The following is a 16,948-nucleotide window of genomic DNA, read 5'->3' as shown; positions in this document are numbered from 1 at the left end:
AATTGATCTATATAGTCATCACAATACTCACCAAAATTCAACCAGTCTTTTCTTTGAGGAAAGGGGCATAAATTGGCAAGATATTTCTAAAATATACGTGGAAATGCTAGAAATGCAAAGGAATTAGATAGCCAAATCAGTTTTAAACAGGAGCAAATTTGGAGGATTTATACTACCTGATTTCTTTTAAAAAGTTGTATTTTAGTATGTATTTATTATTATTGTTATTTATTTTTTAAATTGACAAATAAAAATTTTATATATTTATGGTATACTACATGATGATTTGAAATATGCCTACATTGTGGAATGGAGAAACCAAGCTGATTAGCAGTTGAATTACTTTAGATACTTATCATTTTTTTGTCATAAAAATACATAAAATCTACTTTCTTAGCAATTTTCAAGTGTATAATATACTGTTATTAACTATAGTCACCATGATATACAATCATTCTCTTGAACTTATACCTCCTGTCTGACTGAAATTTTGTGTACTTTAGCCAATATCTTCCCAGTCCTCCCACTCCCCCTGCAGTCTCCTGTAATCACCATTCTACTCTCTGCTTCTGTGAGTTTGACTTTTTTTGTTTTCACATATAAGTGAAATCATGTGGTATTTGTGTTTCTGTGCCTGGCTTATTTCACTTAACATAATGCCCTCCAGGTTCATCCATGTTGCTGCAAATGACAAGAGTTTCTCCTTTTTAAAGGAGGAATAGTATTCCATTTACACTACCTGTTTTCAACATCTATTATAAAGCTAAAATAATCAAAACAGGATGATATGGGAATAAGAATACACATAAAGGGCAAAGAAACAAAATGGAGAGTTCAGAAATAGACCCACACATACATGGGTAAATCATTCTTGATAGAGTGATTCAATGGGGGAAAAGACAGTGTTTTTGATAAATATTGCTGAAACAATTGGATATTTCTGTGTGATAAGAACTTACCTCACAATCATTCATGAAAATTGATTTAAATTGATCACAGATCTTATTATAAAGAACAAAACTATACTAATTCTCAGAGAAAATGTGGGAGAAAATCTTTTTAACCTTGGGTAGGCAAATATTTCTTAGGACACAAAAAATATGAACAAAAAATGATTATACTTTGTCTGAATCAAAAAACTTTTGCTCTTGTAAATACAGCATTATAAAAATGAAAAGGCAAGCCACAGAATGAGAGAGAATATCCAGAAAACACGTATTTAACAAAAAACTTTGGTTCAGAATATATAAACATTTCTGAAACCTCAACAGTAATAAAACAAACAATACAAAAATAAGTCAAAAGATGTGAATGAGGCATTTTACTAAGAAGACATAGAAATCAACCATTAGCACATGAAAAGATGCTCAGTATTATTAATCATCGAGGAAATGCAATTAAATCCATGAAGTTACCACTATACACACATTAAAATGACTAATATTTAAAAGACTGACAATACCAAGTAGGTGAAAATGTGGAGAAATAGCAAATCTTATATTTAGCTGATAAGAATGCAAAATGACACAGCCACTTGGCAAAACAGTTTGATACTTTCATATAAAGTTAAGCTTACACTTAAATACAATCCTGCAATCTCATTTTTAGATATATACCAAGATAAATAACATATGTCAACACAAAAACTTCTAAGTGAATGTTCATGGTTGTTTTATTTGCAATTAGCCAAATTACAGACAGTAAAAAAGTCCATATACCTGTGAATGGATAAAACATTATGATATATTTATGTCAAGGACTATTTTTCAACAATAAAAAGGAACGAGCATTGTGGTAAATGAATGAAACCAGGTACAAAATATTACATGCCATGAAACTGTAGAACAGACGAACTATTCTCTAGTGAAAAAAACCAGATTATTGGTGACTTAGGGCCAGGAGTATTGAGTTGTAATTGGAAAAGAACATGAGGAATTTTGGAAGGTGGTGGGAATATTCTATATATTCACTGTGGTAGTTACATACGGATATACATTGTTCTACCTGCATCAACTGCACCTACTTAAAATAGGTACAGTTTATTTCATGTACATTATAAATCAACAGAGTAGATTTTAAAAACAAAAATAATAATATGATTAGAATTTTAATCTGGTTCATTTAATTATTCTTAAGAAAATTTCCTCTGGTTATCTACTTCTCATTCACATTCTAAAAATAAAATACCAAAACACCACAGAACACAAATTCACGAGAAATAGCTGCCTTTTCAAATCATATTTATGTTCATTATTAGTGCAAGCAAATAACTAGATTTGGTGTGCATTCTTTCACTTACCTTTATGAGAATAAGACAAATAACAGGCCAGCATATTTAGCTCTAGGATTTTATTCAGAAAAGTACCTTTAAGGTACTTAATAAGATGGGTACAAATTTAGCCCAATCTTCTGGCATTTTCTGGTTAACATAATGATAATAATTTTGATTATAAGTCATTTTTGTAAAATGCTGGCCTGAGCAGAGACTTATGCCATGGCATTTTATTACATTTTAATTCTTGGAAAATTCATAAACTATTTGACAGCCTTTCCGTTAGCAAAAAAGAAAAAATTCTATAAAAACAGATTCCCTTTCTCAAAATAATCATAATAAATGGTAGTTCTCTTCTACTGAGCAAGTACAATTAATTGCCAAAGGTAAAGTATTTTTAGTAATCCAAATGATTAGTTTCACAATTATCCATTCATTTTCATAATTTTCAGCTTGATAAATTTCATCTAAAATTATTCCCTAGATTTTTAATTAAATGGTTTGCTTTTTAGGTTTATATAGTGAATACTGTTGTAATCTATTTGGTATACAAATACTCACTGAATTAGCTGAATAGATTTTCATCATTTGAGGAACATGGGACAAAAAAATGTATTTTTCTGTCAGTTAGGATGACTTTAGCTGCAAATAACAGATTCCTGATTCAAACAGACTTAAGCAAAAAGGAAGGAAGAAATCCAGAGGTAGGGCAGCACCAAGCATAGTATGACAGAATTCCAGCTGTGATTGCTACAGTTTTCTGGAGTTTGTACTCTTTCATATGTTGGTAACAAGATGGCTGCACAGCCAGGTATAACTATATACAGAGGCACAAAAGGACCATCTCTTCTCTGTGAATGATTAGCCTTTCCCAGAAGCCCCTGCTTATGTCTCATTGGCCAGAACTGGGTTATGTGTCTATCTTAAGCCATTCACTGACAAGGGGCGTGAGACTACAATAGGTAATTTAGACACATCAAGATAATTGTAGGCTGGGCACAGTGGCTCTTTGGGAGGCCAAGGAAGGCGGAACACCTGAGGTCAAGAGTTCAAGACCAGCCTGACCAACATGGAGAAACCCTGTCTCTACTAAAAATACAAAATTAGCCGGGCATAGTGGTGCACACCTGTAATCCCAGCTATTCGGGAGGCTGAGGCAGGAGAATCACTTGAACCCGGGAGGCAGAGGTTGCAGTGAGCCGAGATCAAGCCATTGCACTCCAGCCTAGTCAACAGGAGCGAAACTCTGTCTCAAAAAAACAGAAAAGCAAAGAACAACAACAACGACGACAGAAAGATAATTGTAGTCTTCCTTGAGTCAAAAGGGAGAAGAGTGTATACCTAAACAAAATCAGTATAGTAAGGATGAGGATGGAGAATGGATATTGGATAGGCAGCCAACAGTGTTACTACACATGTGAAGAGGTTTTCTTATTTTATTTCCTAGGACTTGCAAAAAGTCAGTGCTCTGGTACTAAAAAGAATTGGTTTATTTGAAAAAAATTCTTCTGGAATTATGCATACTTTACAGCATAATTTTATAAAAGCAGTCAGAAATTTTTGCTAGCTTATCAGAATCTTGATCAAAAGATATTTATACTAAAATGAGTTTAAATTAGAAATAATATATATTAACTCTTTTATTCATTAATTCAAAATATTTTTTGGCTACTAATGTCTGCCAAGTACCTGGATATGGTGGTGAGCAAAACCAACCATGGCCTTGTTCTCATGGAACTTTTAGTCTAGTGGTGGACAAAGAGATTTGTAAAATAAAGATGGGTGTGGTGGCTCACACCTGTAATCCCAGCACTTTGGGGGGCTTAAGCAGGCAGATCATGAGGTCAGGAGTTCAAGACCAGCCTGGCAAACATAGTAAAACCCTATCTCTACTAAAAATACAAAAATTAGCTTAGCATGGTGGCATGTGCCTTTAGTCCCAGCTACTCGGGAGACTGAGGCAGGAGAATCACTTGAACCTGGGAGGCAGATGTTTCAGTGAGCAGAGACCATGCCATTGCACTCCAGCCTGGCTGACAGAGTGAGACTCTGTCTCGAAAAAAAAAAAAAAGACATTTGTGAAATGATCATATCATTAAATGTGTGTGGAGTAGGTGGCATAAGGAAGGCTTCTTTCCTTTCCTATGAGGCTACTCTCCCCTTTCATATGCTGACCTTTCGATTCCTGGAATACATCCTGCTTGCTCTGCCATGGAGCCTTTTCATACGCTGTGTTCTCTGAAATAGTTCCCCACTCTCAGTATTCTCCACTTGTTTCCAGATAAATCCAGTTTATCTCTTCTCAGAAGCCTTCCTTATGCCACCTACTCCACATGTAATGATATGATCATTTTATAAATGTCTTTGTCCAGCACTAGACTAAAAGCTCCATGAGAACAAGAACCTGGCTGGTTTTGCTCACTGCCATATCCAGGCACTTGGAAGATATTAGTAGTCAATAATATTTTGAATTGATGAATAAAAGAAACATATCAATTTGGGAGTTGTCGGTATGTAAATGGAAGATGAAATGTTGGGGTACCATTTAGATTGCCTTAAGAGAGGGGCAGAAAGAAGGCTAGAACTTATCTTGATAAACCCCAGTGAATGAATATGCATGATCCTATGAAGAAGACAAGAAAGCAGGAGAAAAAATAGTGGATTCTTGTATCTCAGGATTTGTTCATGCTTGATATGGTTTGGTTGTGTCCCCACCCAAATCTCATCTTTAATTCCCACATGTTGTGGGAGGCACCCAGGTGGGAGGTAATTGAGTCATGGGGATGGGTCTTTCACATGCTGTTCTCATGATAGTTAGTCTCATGCGATCTGATGGTTTTATAAGGAGGAGTTTCCCTGCACAAGCTCTCTCTCTGCCTGCTGCCATCCATGTAAGACATGACTTGCTCCGATTTGCCTTCTACCATGAGTGTGAAGCCTCCCCAGCCATGTGGAACTGTAAGTCCACTAAACCTCTTTCTTTTATAAATTGCCCATTCTTGGATATGTCTTTCTCAGCAGTGTGAAATGGACTAATACAGTAAATTGATACCAAGAGTGGGGTGCTGCTGTAGATACCTGAAAATGTGGAAGCGACTTTCGAACTGAGTAACAGTTAGAGGTTGGAACAGTTTGGAGAGCTCAAAAGAAGATAGGACAAAATTGGAAAGTTTGGAGCTCCCTAGAGACTTGTTGAATGGCTTTGACCAAAATGCTGATACTGATATGGACAATGAAGTCCAGGCTGAGGTGGTCTTAAATGGAGATAAGGAACTTGTTGGGAACTGGAGCAAAGGTGACTTGTTAAAATTTAGCAAAGAGACTTGTGGTATGTTGCCCCTGCCCTAGAGATTTGTGGAACTTTGAAATTGAGAGAGATGATTTAGGGTATCTGGTGGAAGAAATTTCTAAGCAGCAAAGCATTCAAGATGTGACTTGGGTACCATTAAAGGCATTCAGTTTTATAAAGGAAGCAGAGCATAAAAGTTTGGAAAATTTACAGCCTAACAATTCAATAGAAAATAAAATCCCATTTTCTGAGGAGAAATTCAAGCTGGCTGCAGAAATTTGTATAAATAATGAGGAGCTGAATGTTAATCCCCAAGACAATGGGGAAAGTGTCTCCAGGGCATGTCAGAAGTCTTCACAGCAACGCCCCCCATCACAAGCCTGGAGGCCTAGGAGGAAAAAATGGTTCGTGGGCCGGGCCCAGGGTCCCATACTACATTGCAGTCTAGGGACTTGGTGCCCTGCATCCCAGCTGCTCCAGCCGTGACTGAAAGGGGCCAATGTAGAGTTCAGGCCATGGCTTCAGAGTGTGCAAGCCCCAAGCCTTGGCAGCTTGTGAGTCCCTACACAGAGTTCCTACTGGGGCACTGCCTAGTGGACCTGTAAGAAGAGGACCACCATCCTCTAGACCTCAAAATGGTAGATCCACTGACAACTTGCACCATGCATCTGGAAATGCTTCAGACATTCAACACCAGCCCATGAAAGCAGCGGCTGTGCCCTGCAAAGCCGCAGGAGTAGAACTGCCCAAGACCATGGGAACCCACTTCTTGCGTCAGCATGACCTGTATGTGAGACATGGAGTCAAAGGAGATCATTTTGGAGTTTTAAGATTTGACCACCATGTTGGATTTTAGACTTGCATGGGGCCTGTAGCCCATTTGTTTTCGCCAGTTTCTCCCATTTGGAACAACTGTATTTATCCAATGCCTGTACCCCCATTTTATCTAGAGAGTAATTAACTTGCTTTTTATTTTAACTTACTGGCTCATAGGTGGAAGGGACTTTCTTTGTCTCAGATGAAACTTTGGACTGTGGACTTTTGAGTTAATGCTAAAATGAATTAAGACTTTGAGGGACTGTTGGGAAGGCATGACTGGTTTCAAAATGTGAGGACATGAGATTTGGGAGGGGTCATGAGATTTGGGAGGGGTGCATGAGATTTGAGAGGTGAAATGATATGGTTTGGCTATGTCCCCACCCAAATCTCATATTGAATTTCCATATGTTGTGGGAGGGACCTGATGGGAGGTAATTGAGTCATGGTGGCAGGTCTTTCCCGTGCTGTTCTTGTGATAGTGAAAACGTCTTATCAGCTCTGGTGGTTTTTTTTTTTTTTTTTAGATGGAGTCTCACCCTGCCAACCAGGCTGGAGTGCAATGGCACGATCTTGGCTCACTGCAGCCTCTGCCTGCTGGGTTCAAGTGATTCTCCCACCTCAGCCTCCTGAGTAGCTGGGATTACAGGTGCCCGCCACCACACCCAGCTAATTTTTGTATTTTTAGTAGAGATGGGGAATCAACCATGTTGGCCAGGCTGGTCTCAAACTCCTGACCTCGTGATCTGCCTGCCTTGGCCTCCCAAAGTGCTGGGATTACAGGCATGAGCTACCATGCCTGGCCTGAGGTCTGATGGTTTTATAAGGAGAAGTTTCCCTGCAGAAGCTCTCTCTCTGCCTGCTGCCATCCATGTAAGATGTGACTTGCTCCTCCTTGCCTTCCACCATTATTGTGGGGCCTCCCCAGCCATGTGGGACTGTAAGTTCACTAAACCTCTTTCTTTTGTAAATTGCCCAGTCTTGGGTATGTCTTTATCAGCAGCGTGATAATGGACTAAAACAATGCTCAAAACAAGTAAGAATTTTAAAATGTCCTTTGAGTTTGTCAATAGAGTAGTAATTGGTAATCATTGTGAGAATTATTTCAGTAAAGTGATGGTAAAAAAGCCAAACTGGAACAGGCTGAGAATGAATGGGAAGAAAGGAAAAGAAACAAGAGGGCATGGACAAATCTAAGACATTTAGCTGTAAAGTTGAGGAGTAGCTAGAGGGAGATATCAGGTAGGTATGGGGAGATTTAATTTTCAAGATAGAAAAGACTTACATTTCAATATCAGTGGTAACAGGCTAGTTGAGAAGCAGTAGATGAATATACATGAGAGAGAAGAAATGATGGATAATACAAACTGCTTTAAAAGCTGAGAGCATACATAATTGAAAGCATAAGTGGAATATTGGCCTTAGATAGGAGCAGGAACTCTTGTAATATAACTAGAAGGAAAAAGAGTGGATGGCTGTAGAAATAAGTAGGCTTGTAGCTTTGATAGCAGTAAGATGAGGCTTCAAATTTCTCTCTGACATAGGAGATCATGTCATCTGCTGAAAATGAAGAGGCAATTAGGGAAGGAAAGGCTAGGTAGAGGTAAGCAGATTAGAGATGGTTGGAAATACTCTGTGGAAAGTGGGAGAGAAATTTGACCAAAGAAATGAAATAGAAGTGGCTGGGCAGTACTGAGGGACCATGGAAGTTGGTGATCATGAATGATAGTAATGTTGATATGTTCAGTTGTGTGACTTTGTCCAGCAGCACCAGGCCTCTCATTGTGCACACAGAGTGGAAAGTGAAGGTCGCCCAGAGTTAGGATTTTGCAAGCTATGTGTAGTAAAAATTATCTAAGAATGAGGAAGAATGACTAGAGTTAGAGAAGATGATATGCTTGAACATCAAGACCCTGGGTGTTGGGGACAGCACTTGTGTGTTTTTGTTCAATAAGAGGGTTGGGGAGAAATTATCTTGAAATAGCATTGTAACACCACTTTCCAAACTTGAGATTGTGTGATAGGAGAGAATAAATTCTCACCACATGAGAGCGCTTTGAAGAAGTTAGTGACCTCAGGGGAAAGCCTAGTTTCTTTTAAAAGAGGTTGTGGGTCTAGTCAAATTTGTTGATCAGGGGAGATGTTTTCAGAGTACACAATGGAAGAGTTTTAGAAATGAATAACGGAGTTCAGGCTAATTTATACAGAACAGGAAAATATAGAGCTTCGTGTGAATGTTGATGCAAACTTTTTCCATAAAAGGCAAACAAAATAATTTTGGTTTTGCAAGCCAGAAGGTCTCTGTAGCAACTATCTCAGCCTTGCTGTTATAGCATGAAAGCAGCCATAGAAGATATGTAAATGATCAAGTGTGGCTGTTTTACAAGAAACTTTATGTACAGTACTTAAATTTGAATTTCATGTTTAAATCTATCACAAAGTATGATTCATCTTTTGATTTCTGTTTTAGGAATTCAAAATGTACAAGCCATTCTTAGCCTATAGGCCACACAGAAACAGGCTATGGACTGGAATTGGCCTTTGGACTGTAGTTTGCTAACTCCTACAGTAGAGAATCTTTTGAGGAGAGTGTGTTGGGGAAGTGTAAGTTGGGGCTTATGCTTCCAGGCATTAACTCATAGAACCATATTAAAAGGTTTCAAGATTCTCTGTCTGAGGAGAACTGACATTTTTGGGTCTGATGGCTTATTAAGCTGGTTCATATGACCTATGGTGATGTTGGTCTAAGTATACTCTCTCATCTGAACTGAAGTAGTGGCAACCCAGAGGTTCTGGCCATTCCAGGAGCTGCAAACTCTATACTAGATATGTCTGGAGGTGGAGATGACTCCCAGATCTGTAAACAAGTAGATTAAACTGAAAACATTGTGGAATATTTTTTCCCAGGTGCTTTTCAAGAAGATTCTGGTTTTACAGCATGATGATTTAAAATTTTAGTATCAGAAGAGTTTCTAAAACTTGAGCTGTATGGAATTAACAGGCCAGGTGCAGTGGTTCATATCTGTAATCCCAGCACTTAGGGAGGCTGAGGCAGGAGGATCAGTTGAGACCAGGGGTCTTGAGACCAGCCTGGGCAACATAGCTAGGCCCCATCTCTACAAAAATTAAAAAATTAGCTGGGTGTCATATGGTACACCTGTTGTCTCACCTGCTTGGAAGGCTGAAGACCTAGTAGGATTGCCTGAGCCTCGGAAGTTGAGGATGCAATGAGGTGTGATCATGCCACTGCACTCCAGCCTGGGTGACAGAGCAAGACTCTGTCTCAAAAAAAAAAAAAAAAAAAAGGAATTAACAAAATGTGAATTTGTAAAAGTAATATTTTAACAAGCTTAACAGGTACAGATTAGTGGAAATGCTATTTTAATTAACCTTAATATTACAGCAAGATGACACCATAATGTACTTTTCAATTGTAAATTATAAGAATGACCTTACAAGCAGCAGCTTCATTTCAGGGCTTTTGACAGAAACTTATAATGATACTAATTCATACCACTGATAATTTACTCTGAGAAAATGATTACTGAAGGCTGGCATTGCTTAAACACTGCAAAGATTTTTCATTCTTCAAGTAGGAAGGAATGACAGAGTTGCTCATACATTATTAAATGTTAGTGTTTGATTTTCTAATGCCAGTTTTAAAACTCATTTAACTCTTAAAACTTGCACAAAGGTTTGGTTTGCACAGACATTTTTACTGATGTTTTAGCTCAATGAAAAGGGGAATCTTTGAGTTAGAAAGTGTTGTAACCAGTCAGAATGTCTATTATGAAAAAGTCAAAAAGACAACAGATATTGGCAAGGCTGTGGAGAAAAGGAACGCTTATACACTGTTGGTGAGAATGTAAATTAGTTCAGCTACTGTGGAAAGCAGTAAGGAGTTTTCTCAAAGAACTCAGAACTACCATTTGACCCAGCAATCCCATTACTGGTTATATATATCCAAAAGAAAAATCATTCTGCCAAAATGACGCATGCACTCGTATGTTCATCACAGCACTGTTCTGAATAGCAAAGATATGGAATCAAGCTAGGTGCCCATCAACAGTGGATTGGATAAAGAAAATGTGGTACATATGCACCATGGAATACTATGCAGCCATAAAAAAGAATGAAAGTATGTCCTTTGCAGCAACATGGATGCAGCTGGACGCCCATTATCCTAAGCAAATTAATGCAGGAACAGAAAACCAAATACCACATGTTCTCACTTATAAGTGGGATCTAAACATTGGGTACTCATGGACATAAAGATGGCAACAGCAGACACTGTGAACTCCTACAGGGGGAGGGAAGGAGGGACTGATTTTTTTAAGACTCAAAGGCAGCAATATTTAAAATAATTTTTTTAAATTACTGAAATTTTGGTTGAAGTAAATGGGACTACCTTCAAGTAGATCATAGTTTTACTTAGTTTAATTGGTAAATTGTAACTTTAGATGATACTTAGATATTTGAACCTTCACTCATAACTAGGAAATATAAATTGTACCGAAGGACATCATTATACTTTTAAATACAGTAATAACTTCATAATATTAAGAAATTGAGAACTGAACATGAGGACTGGAAAGATAAGTAATGTGGGGTTGTAAAGAGGAGATTATGTCTTGCTTACGGTCTATGAGACCAACTGTAGATGCTTAATAATATTCAGACATGATTGGCTAAGGAGCAATTTGTACTGAATTATCTCCCTTGAGTATTTTTGTCAATGAGAGTGGTGGTGAAAGTGATCCATTTTACTTTCACTCCAGTGACAGGAGAACTTTGCCACTCAGACACCAACTGTGTTAATTAGAGTATTAAAATAAAAACAAGCATGGATCCCATGCCAATGTCAGTCAATATGTTCCACTCTTCTTTTTGTTTCAAGCCACAGACAAACTCCAGTTTATTTTCCTGATACTTTTTTATATTTTCAACATTGCTTTCCCAGCATCTTTAGTAAAGGTTTCAGTCCATGGGATGGGGGTCCTAGGTGAACTTGTGGGCAGTAGTCACTGAAGAAATTGACCCACAAGAGTAAACAAGAAGGCAGGAAGAATAACCAGGGTTATTTAGAGAATCACCAGGGTTGTTACATTCTTTGCAAGTACTTTTTTATTTAACTAGGTAAAGCATTGATGTTGCGAATGATCTTTTCCTCATAAGTTAGAAAGCTCAAGAATATTCCCGGCTGGGCGTGATGGCTCACGCCTCTAATCCTAGCAATTTGGGAGGCTGAGGCAGGTGGATCACTTGAGGTTGGGAGTTCGAGAGCAGCCTGATCAACATGGAGAAACCCCGTCTCTACTAAAAATACAAAAAATTAGCCGGGCGTGGTGGCGCATGCCTGTAATCCCAGCTACCTGGGAGGCTGAGGCAGGAGAATCACTTGAACCCGGGAGACGGAGGTTGCGGTGAGCTGAGATCGTACCACTGCACTCAAGCCTGGGCGACCAGAGTGACACTCCATCTCAAAAAAAAAAAAAAATTCCTGTAACATTATTCCTAATAATGAGCAGGTATGCATTCTTGATTGTGAGAAAAATAGCAGCAATACATTGCTCTAAATTGCTCAATGCTCTGAATTGCAGCTAGTGTGCAAGAAACATGCAACCCTTTGAATGGTCATGGGAGCATGTGGTCCATGGGGACATGATTAGTTATGTATAGGAGTAGAGTAGAATAAAGGCTGAGAACCTCTGGTACATACAGCCCAAGAAAGACCAATTCGTCAAATTAATTTGTCAGTTAAATATTTGCCTTTAAAATTCAACCTGTCTTTTGATAGAGCAACTATATAAACCAAATCAGTCACAATGTTTGAAAGCTGTTCTACAGGCTGAAAGGAAAGTGCAACTTTGCCTCTATATAAACACTAAGCTATTGAAATACATACATTGTCACAAAGCTAATGAATTGGTTAAGCTAGGACTAAATTATGGGCTCCAATAATAAAGTAGGGACAGAAGTGGGCAAAAAGAGACAGGTAGTATCGGCAACTGAAAGATGGTTTGAGCAGTTGAAAGATGTTGTGTTTACTATAATCATATTAATATAATTCACATTGTCCTTCAGTAGTAGTTCTTGGTTATGGGAAAGTAATATTATAGCTGGGAATAGTAAAAAATGGATGGCAGAGCACTTTCAATTTCAGTTTGGAATATATTTTATATTTTTAGATGAATATGGTGAATTTCATGTTTTGGAAGTTACTTCTGAAAACCTATTAACAACCTGCCTCAGGTTACCTGACACTCCTCAAACCCCTTCTGTTCCCTTAATTTTCCTCACCTTGTGAGTAGAACTTTTTTTCCAGCTGAAGCATGTTTAAATCTTCCTTGAAGTTGGAAAGATAATTGCCACATTGGTTTCAAAGGGTTGCATGTAAAATAACAAGAACAGGTCATGATATTGTAATATTAAAAGAGAGTGCATATTAGAAACCATTAAAGGTAAAGTCCTTGAGACTCATATTCATGGAAAACCTGAAATGTGATTTATTAAGTTCAGTTTTTAGTACCCAAACAACATAAGTTATCAAGGTGAACTGTGATCAGACTATTTTTATTATTTATTTTAGGACATTTGGAAAACATTTAAAAGCTAAGGAAAGTAGGTACTTAAAATCTAATTTAAATGGTAATATCCTCTCATTGTGAAATAAATGGAACATACAGAAAGTTGCAAGACTAAGATAAAAATCCCTCAGAGTTCTAAAGGTCTACCATTTATTAAATAATAGATATTAAATAATAGATATTTAATAGATAATAGATAAATAATAGATAATAATAGATAAATAATAGAAATTAAATAATGGATAATAATAGATATTAAATAATAGATAACCAGTATTTAATATTTGTTGAATCTTCTTTCTTTCTTTTTTACTAATACTTAGGTGTTTTTTTTACACACATGCAAGTACAATGTAGCAATTTTAACTGCTTTTAAATTTCATATATTGGAACATTTTATAAATCATTAAATTTTATTTTACAATATAATTTTTAATAGCTGTGTAGTATAGAAAAGAGTTTAAATGTGTATTCAATTTAACCAGTTTACTAAATTATTTATAATTTTTTTTTCCTGCACAGGTTTTAGATACTTGCACAATAAAAATGAATCTAAATTTACCAGCCAGATATTTTTATGATTTGTATGGCAGAAAAATTGAAGATATTTCAAAAGGTAAGTGGCAAAGATTTTGTAAACCATTTGATAATATTTTGAAAGACATTTATATTTTGTTTTTACTTTAAACATTTAAAAGAAAAACATATAATAAAACATAGTTTAATTATAACTTGGATAAATATTCTTATACAAAGGAAAATCATGAAAGGACATTAAGATTTTAGGAATCTTTTATTTCAACACAAGTTTGGAGTTTTTAAAAAATTGATGGGTATTTTAACCTTAGTAAACCATAATTAAATAAAAGTAATTAATACATTTTTATAACGTAACAGCCAATTTATATAGGATACAGCTTTCCAAAAACAAAAATGAGAAATTGCATTACTGTATGATCAGATAGATGTTTTAAAACTGTTTTGGTCAACTTCTAGAGCTTATTCAAAAGTTATGAAATGTAACAAATATACCAAACTAAACGTAGTTCAGTTTGGAACCACTAGGAAGAACTCCAGTAACCCATTACTCTCTACTAAGTGTGTATATCAGCAGTATGCTGATAAATGTTATCAATTGGCTCTGAAAAAAAAAAAGTCCCTGATTTGTAGCATTTAGCAACTTCATGGTATAGGTGCTCATACCATGGCCAATCTGAAGCTACTACTGAATGCAGAGTTCAGAGGGAAGGGTTTTAACTCACTGAATAAAGTATTTGGAGAAGAGATGAGAACAATTGGTTTTTGCAAACTGGCACAAGTTGGCTCCGGCACATCATTGTCCCTCAAAGTATGTATCCCTTGTCACAGAATTGACAGAGTAGGAATTAATTTGACAATAGAGAAATTCACTCACTAGGTTCTTGCATTTATCAACTCTACTACTAGGTAGTACTTATTCTGGACCAGGCACTATTCTAAGCTTATCACAAACATTAACTTATTTAGTTCTCAGAGAAACTGTAATTCCTATTTATTGCAGTAACTGAGGTACAGAGAAGTTAGGTAATTTGCTCAACATCACACAACTAGCAAGTGGTGGAGTTGGGATGCAAACCTTGGCAGCCTGGCTCCAGTAGCAGCGTTTAACCATTGTACTCTGTTCTCTCTCTCTCTTTCTGCCTCCCTCTCTCTTTCCACTTTACTGTCTCATCTATGTCAGAACTCCATTTGTTTTCCTAGTACTTTCCATACAGGATGTAATTATTGTATTGCTTTGTTACTTTTTTGTATGTATGCACCCTTCCTACCAGGCTACAGGCTTCCTGGGAACAGGCACTCAATAAATAGTACTTGGATTTTTGAATGAATCCTATATCACTCTCCTACATGATCTGTTTCTACCACAATGTAACATAAAATAGGGCAAGAAGAGACACTATCTTTGTTGTAATACCAGTAGTAAGCACAGTTCCTGGGACATAGCTGACACTCATAAATGTGGCATGAATGAATTAAACTGTCTACTCTTGGACATTTAGTTGGTTCCACTGTTATACTATTAAAAGTAGCTCATCTTCAGGCAAGAAAAAAAGTTATGAAATGTACTTTAAAGTAATTTCATTGTCTTTGTCAAAAGAGATTAGATATCCATCTAATATCTCTAGAGATACTGTTTTGTTTTGCTAGCCTCTGAAAAGAAATTCCACATTTGTGAGTTTAAATATGTTATTGAAATGGTCCTATAACTTCATCCAAACTTTAACTCCATGCTTGAGGAGGGCCAAGGTATTAAATAACATGCCTTTAACTGCAAGGGTAGTGATTCAGACAACTGAAGTGATTTTGGGATGTGGCTACAGCAGATACTTCCATTTGTTTCCCATTTTCTCACTTGTACTATATAAAAGCAGACTCTTTCCTTGATTTATCATCCTTAATTAATACTTACTGAATGATAACTATGATAGTTTGATACTTATTGTTTCTAACTCAAATTTTTTGGCCAAGGATTACATATGTGTGTATTCAGAAAGTAAATTTGTTTTTCTTGGCCTTTTAAAAAATGTTTTTATTAGATATCATAACTATTTTTCATTTCATTACATGTTTTTATCTGAAGATTTCAAATCTCCTGTAGATACCTACCCATTATCTAGAAGGATTAGATAAGGTTATTTACCTGCAAAACATGTAACACAAAGAATCCTTCCTTTTGTTCTTTGGGGTTAATAAGAGTGTCATTATTAATGTTGATTTCTTTCTTTCTGGCATTTTTGTCTCCTCTTCCATTACTCTGGCTAAGATTTTCTTTATGATCAACAATATTTTGAAATTGCTCTTAAACTTGCATTAATAAAAATAAACAATATATTTTCTTAATACCCTATCTAGACTTGAATTATTTCCAGTTCACCTGGAATTAAAACATCAGATTTGGATGAACTGCTAGAATTGAAACTATAAGGGATCTTTGTTAAGATGAAAGATTTATATTTAGAAAGTTTATTTTTCTCCTCCCAAATATGGTATAACAGAATTACTTATCAAAACAGGAAAGCACTGACTCTGAGACGTGATACTTCATGGATGCCAGAGGCATTCAGATTCATGCCTCGTGCTTCACGTATCCCAGAAGTGTCCTATTATCACATTTTAATGCATGCCTTGCCCTCTGTTTTTGCATCCTTATAAAAGCTTATGCCAGCTGAAATTAGCCTGTGCAACCGCTAACATGTGGAAGCATTACAAGTTCACTGGACTTAAAATATTTAAAGAAGCTAATCCTGTTGGAGGAACTTCCAGTCTGTAGCACCCTAGTCACTTAACATTAGGTTTTTGAACTTCTTTTTTCTTTGTTTCTATGATGTTGTGCATCAAATGATTGAGATCCCTAAACTTTTGTGTTGGATGGTTTTCTGAACTTCAACTTGGGAAAGGTCAAGTTTTATGTGAAAGTTATCTTTTAATTTAAACAAATAAATGCTGATACTCTTTTGATTCGATATGTGACTTTTTTTCTCGCTTTGTATCAGATCAGAAAAAAATCTTTTAAAAATGTCTAATGTTAAAATCATAGCAATTACTTTTTATTTATAAGCACAGATTATAAGTGTAATTGTACCAAGGACTAAAAGCAACAGATACACAAAATAAAAATTTTCTCCTACCTATTGCTTCTTTTTTGGAATTAGATATACTTTTAAGTTTTCCTTCTATGCTATGAGAAATAAGCACATTTGATATAATATTAAACTACTTTTAGTTTGTCAAGTAAACCTTTGAAAAGACCAACAGGATTGGCAAATTGCTTATTTTTAGATTTTATTCTAAGCCATAGACAATTTTTTTTTTTTTTTTTCCTGAGACAAGGTCTTGCTCTGTTGCCCAGGCTGGAGTGCAGTGGTGCAACCACAGCTCATTGCAGCCTTGAGCTCCCAAGCTCAAGCAATCCTCCCACCTCAGCCTCTCCAGTAGCTGGGATTA

The 16,948-nt window shown here is 36.4% G+C and overlaps 1 protein-coding gene across 3 annotated transcripts in view; it reads left to right on the top strand.

The window, feature by feature from the left end:
• DCDC1 (doublecortin domain containing 1) overlaps positions 1-16,948 on the top strand; it is a 497,588-nt gene that overhangs the window by 88,120 nt on the left and 392,520 nt on the right. For 2 of the 3 annotated variants that reach the window (XM_055094254.2, XM_055094255.2), the window contains exon 8: positions 13,487-13,580. In XM_055094254.2, the coding sequence (XP_054950229.2) occupies positions 13,487-13,580 (94 nt within the window). Of the gene's footprint in view, positions 1-13,486; positions 13,581-16,017; positions 16,466-16,948 lie in introns of those variants that run through there. The other variant, XM_057299130.1, reaches the window with a different exon arrangement.

The sequence above is a fragment of the Pan paniscus genome, chromosome 9 (assembly GCF_029289425.2).
Source record: "Pan paniscus chromosome 9, NHGRI_mPanPan1-v2.0_pri, whole genome shotgun sequence".
In the NCBI taxonomy this organism is placed as follows: Eukaryota; Metazoa; Chordata; class Mammalia; order Primates; family Hominidae; genus Pan; species Pan paniscus.
Note: the sequence above shows the minus strand (reverse complement) of the source record. Positions and strands in the feature narration are given on the sequence as shown.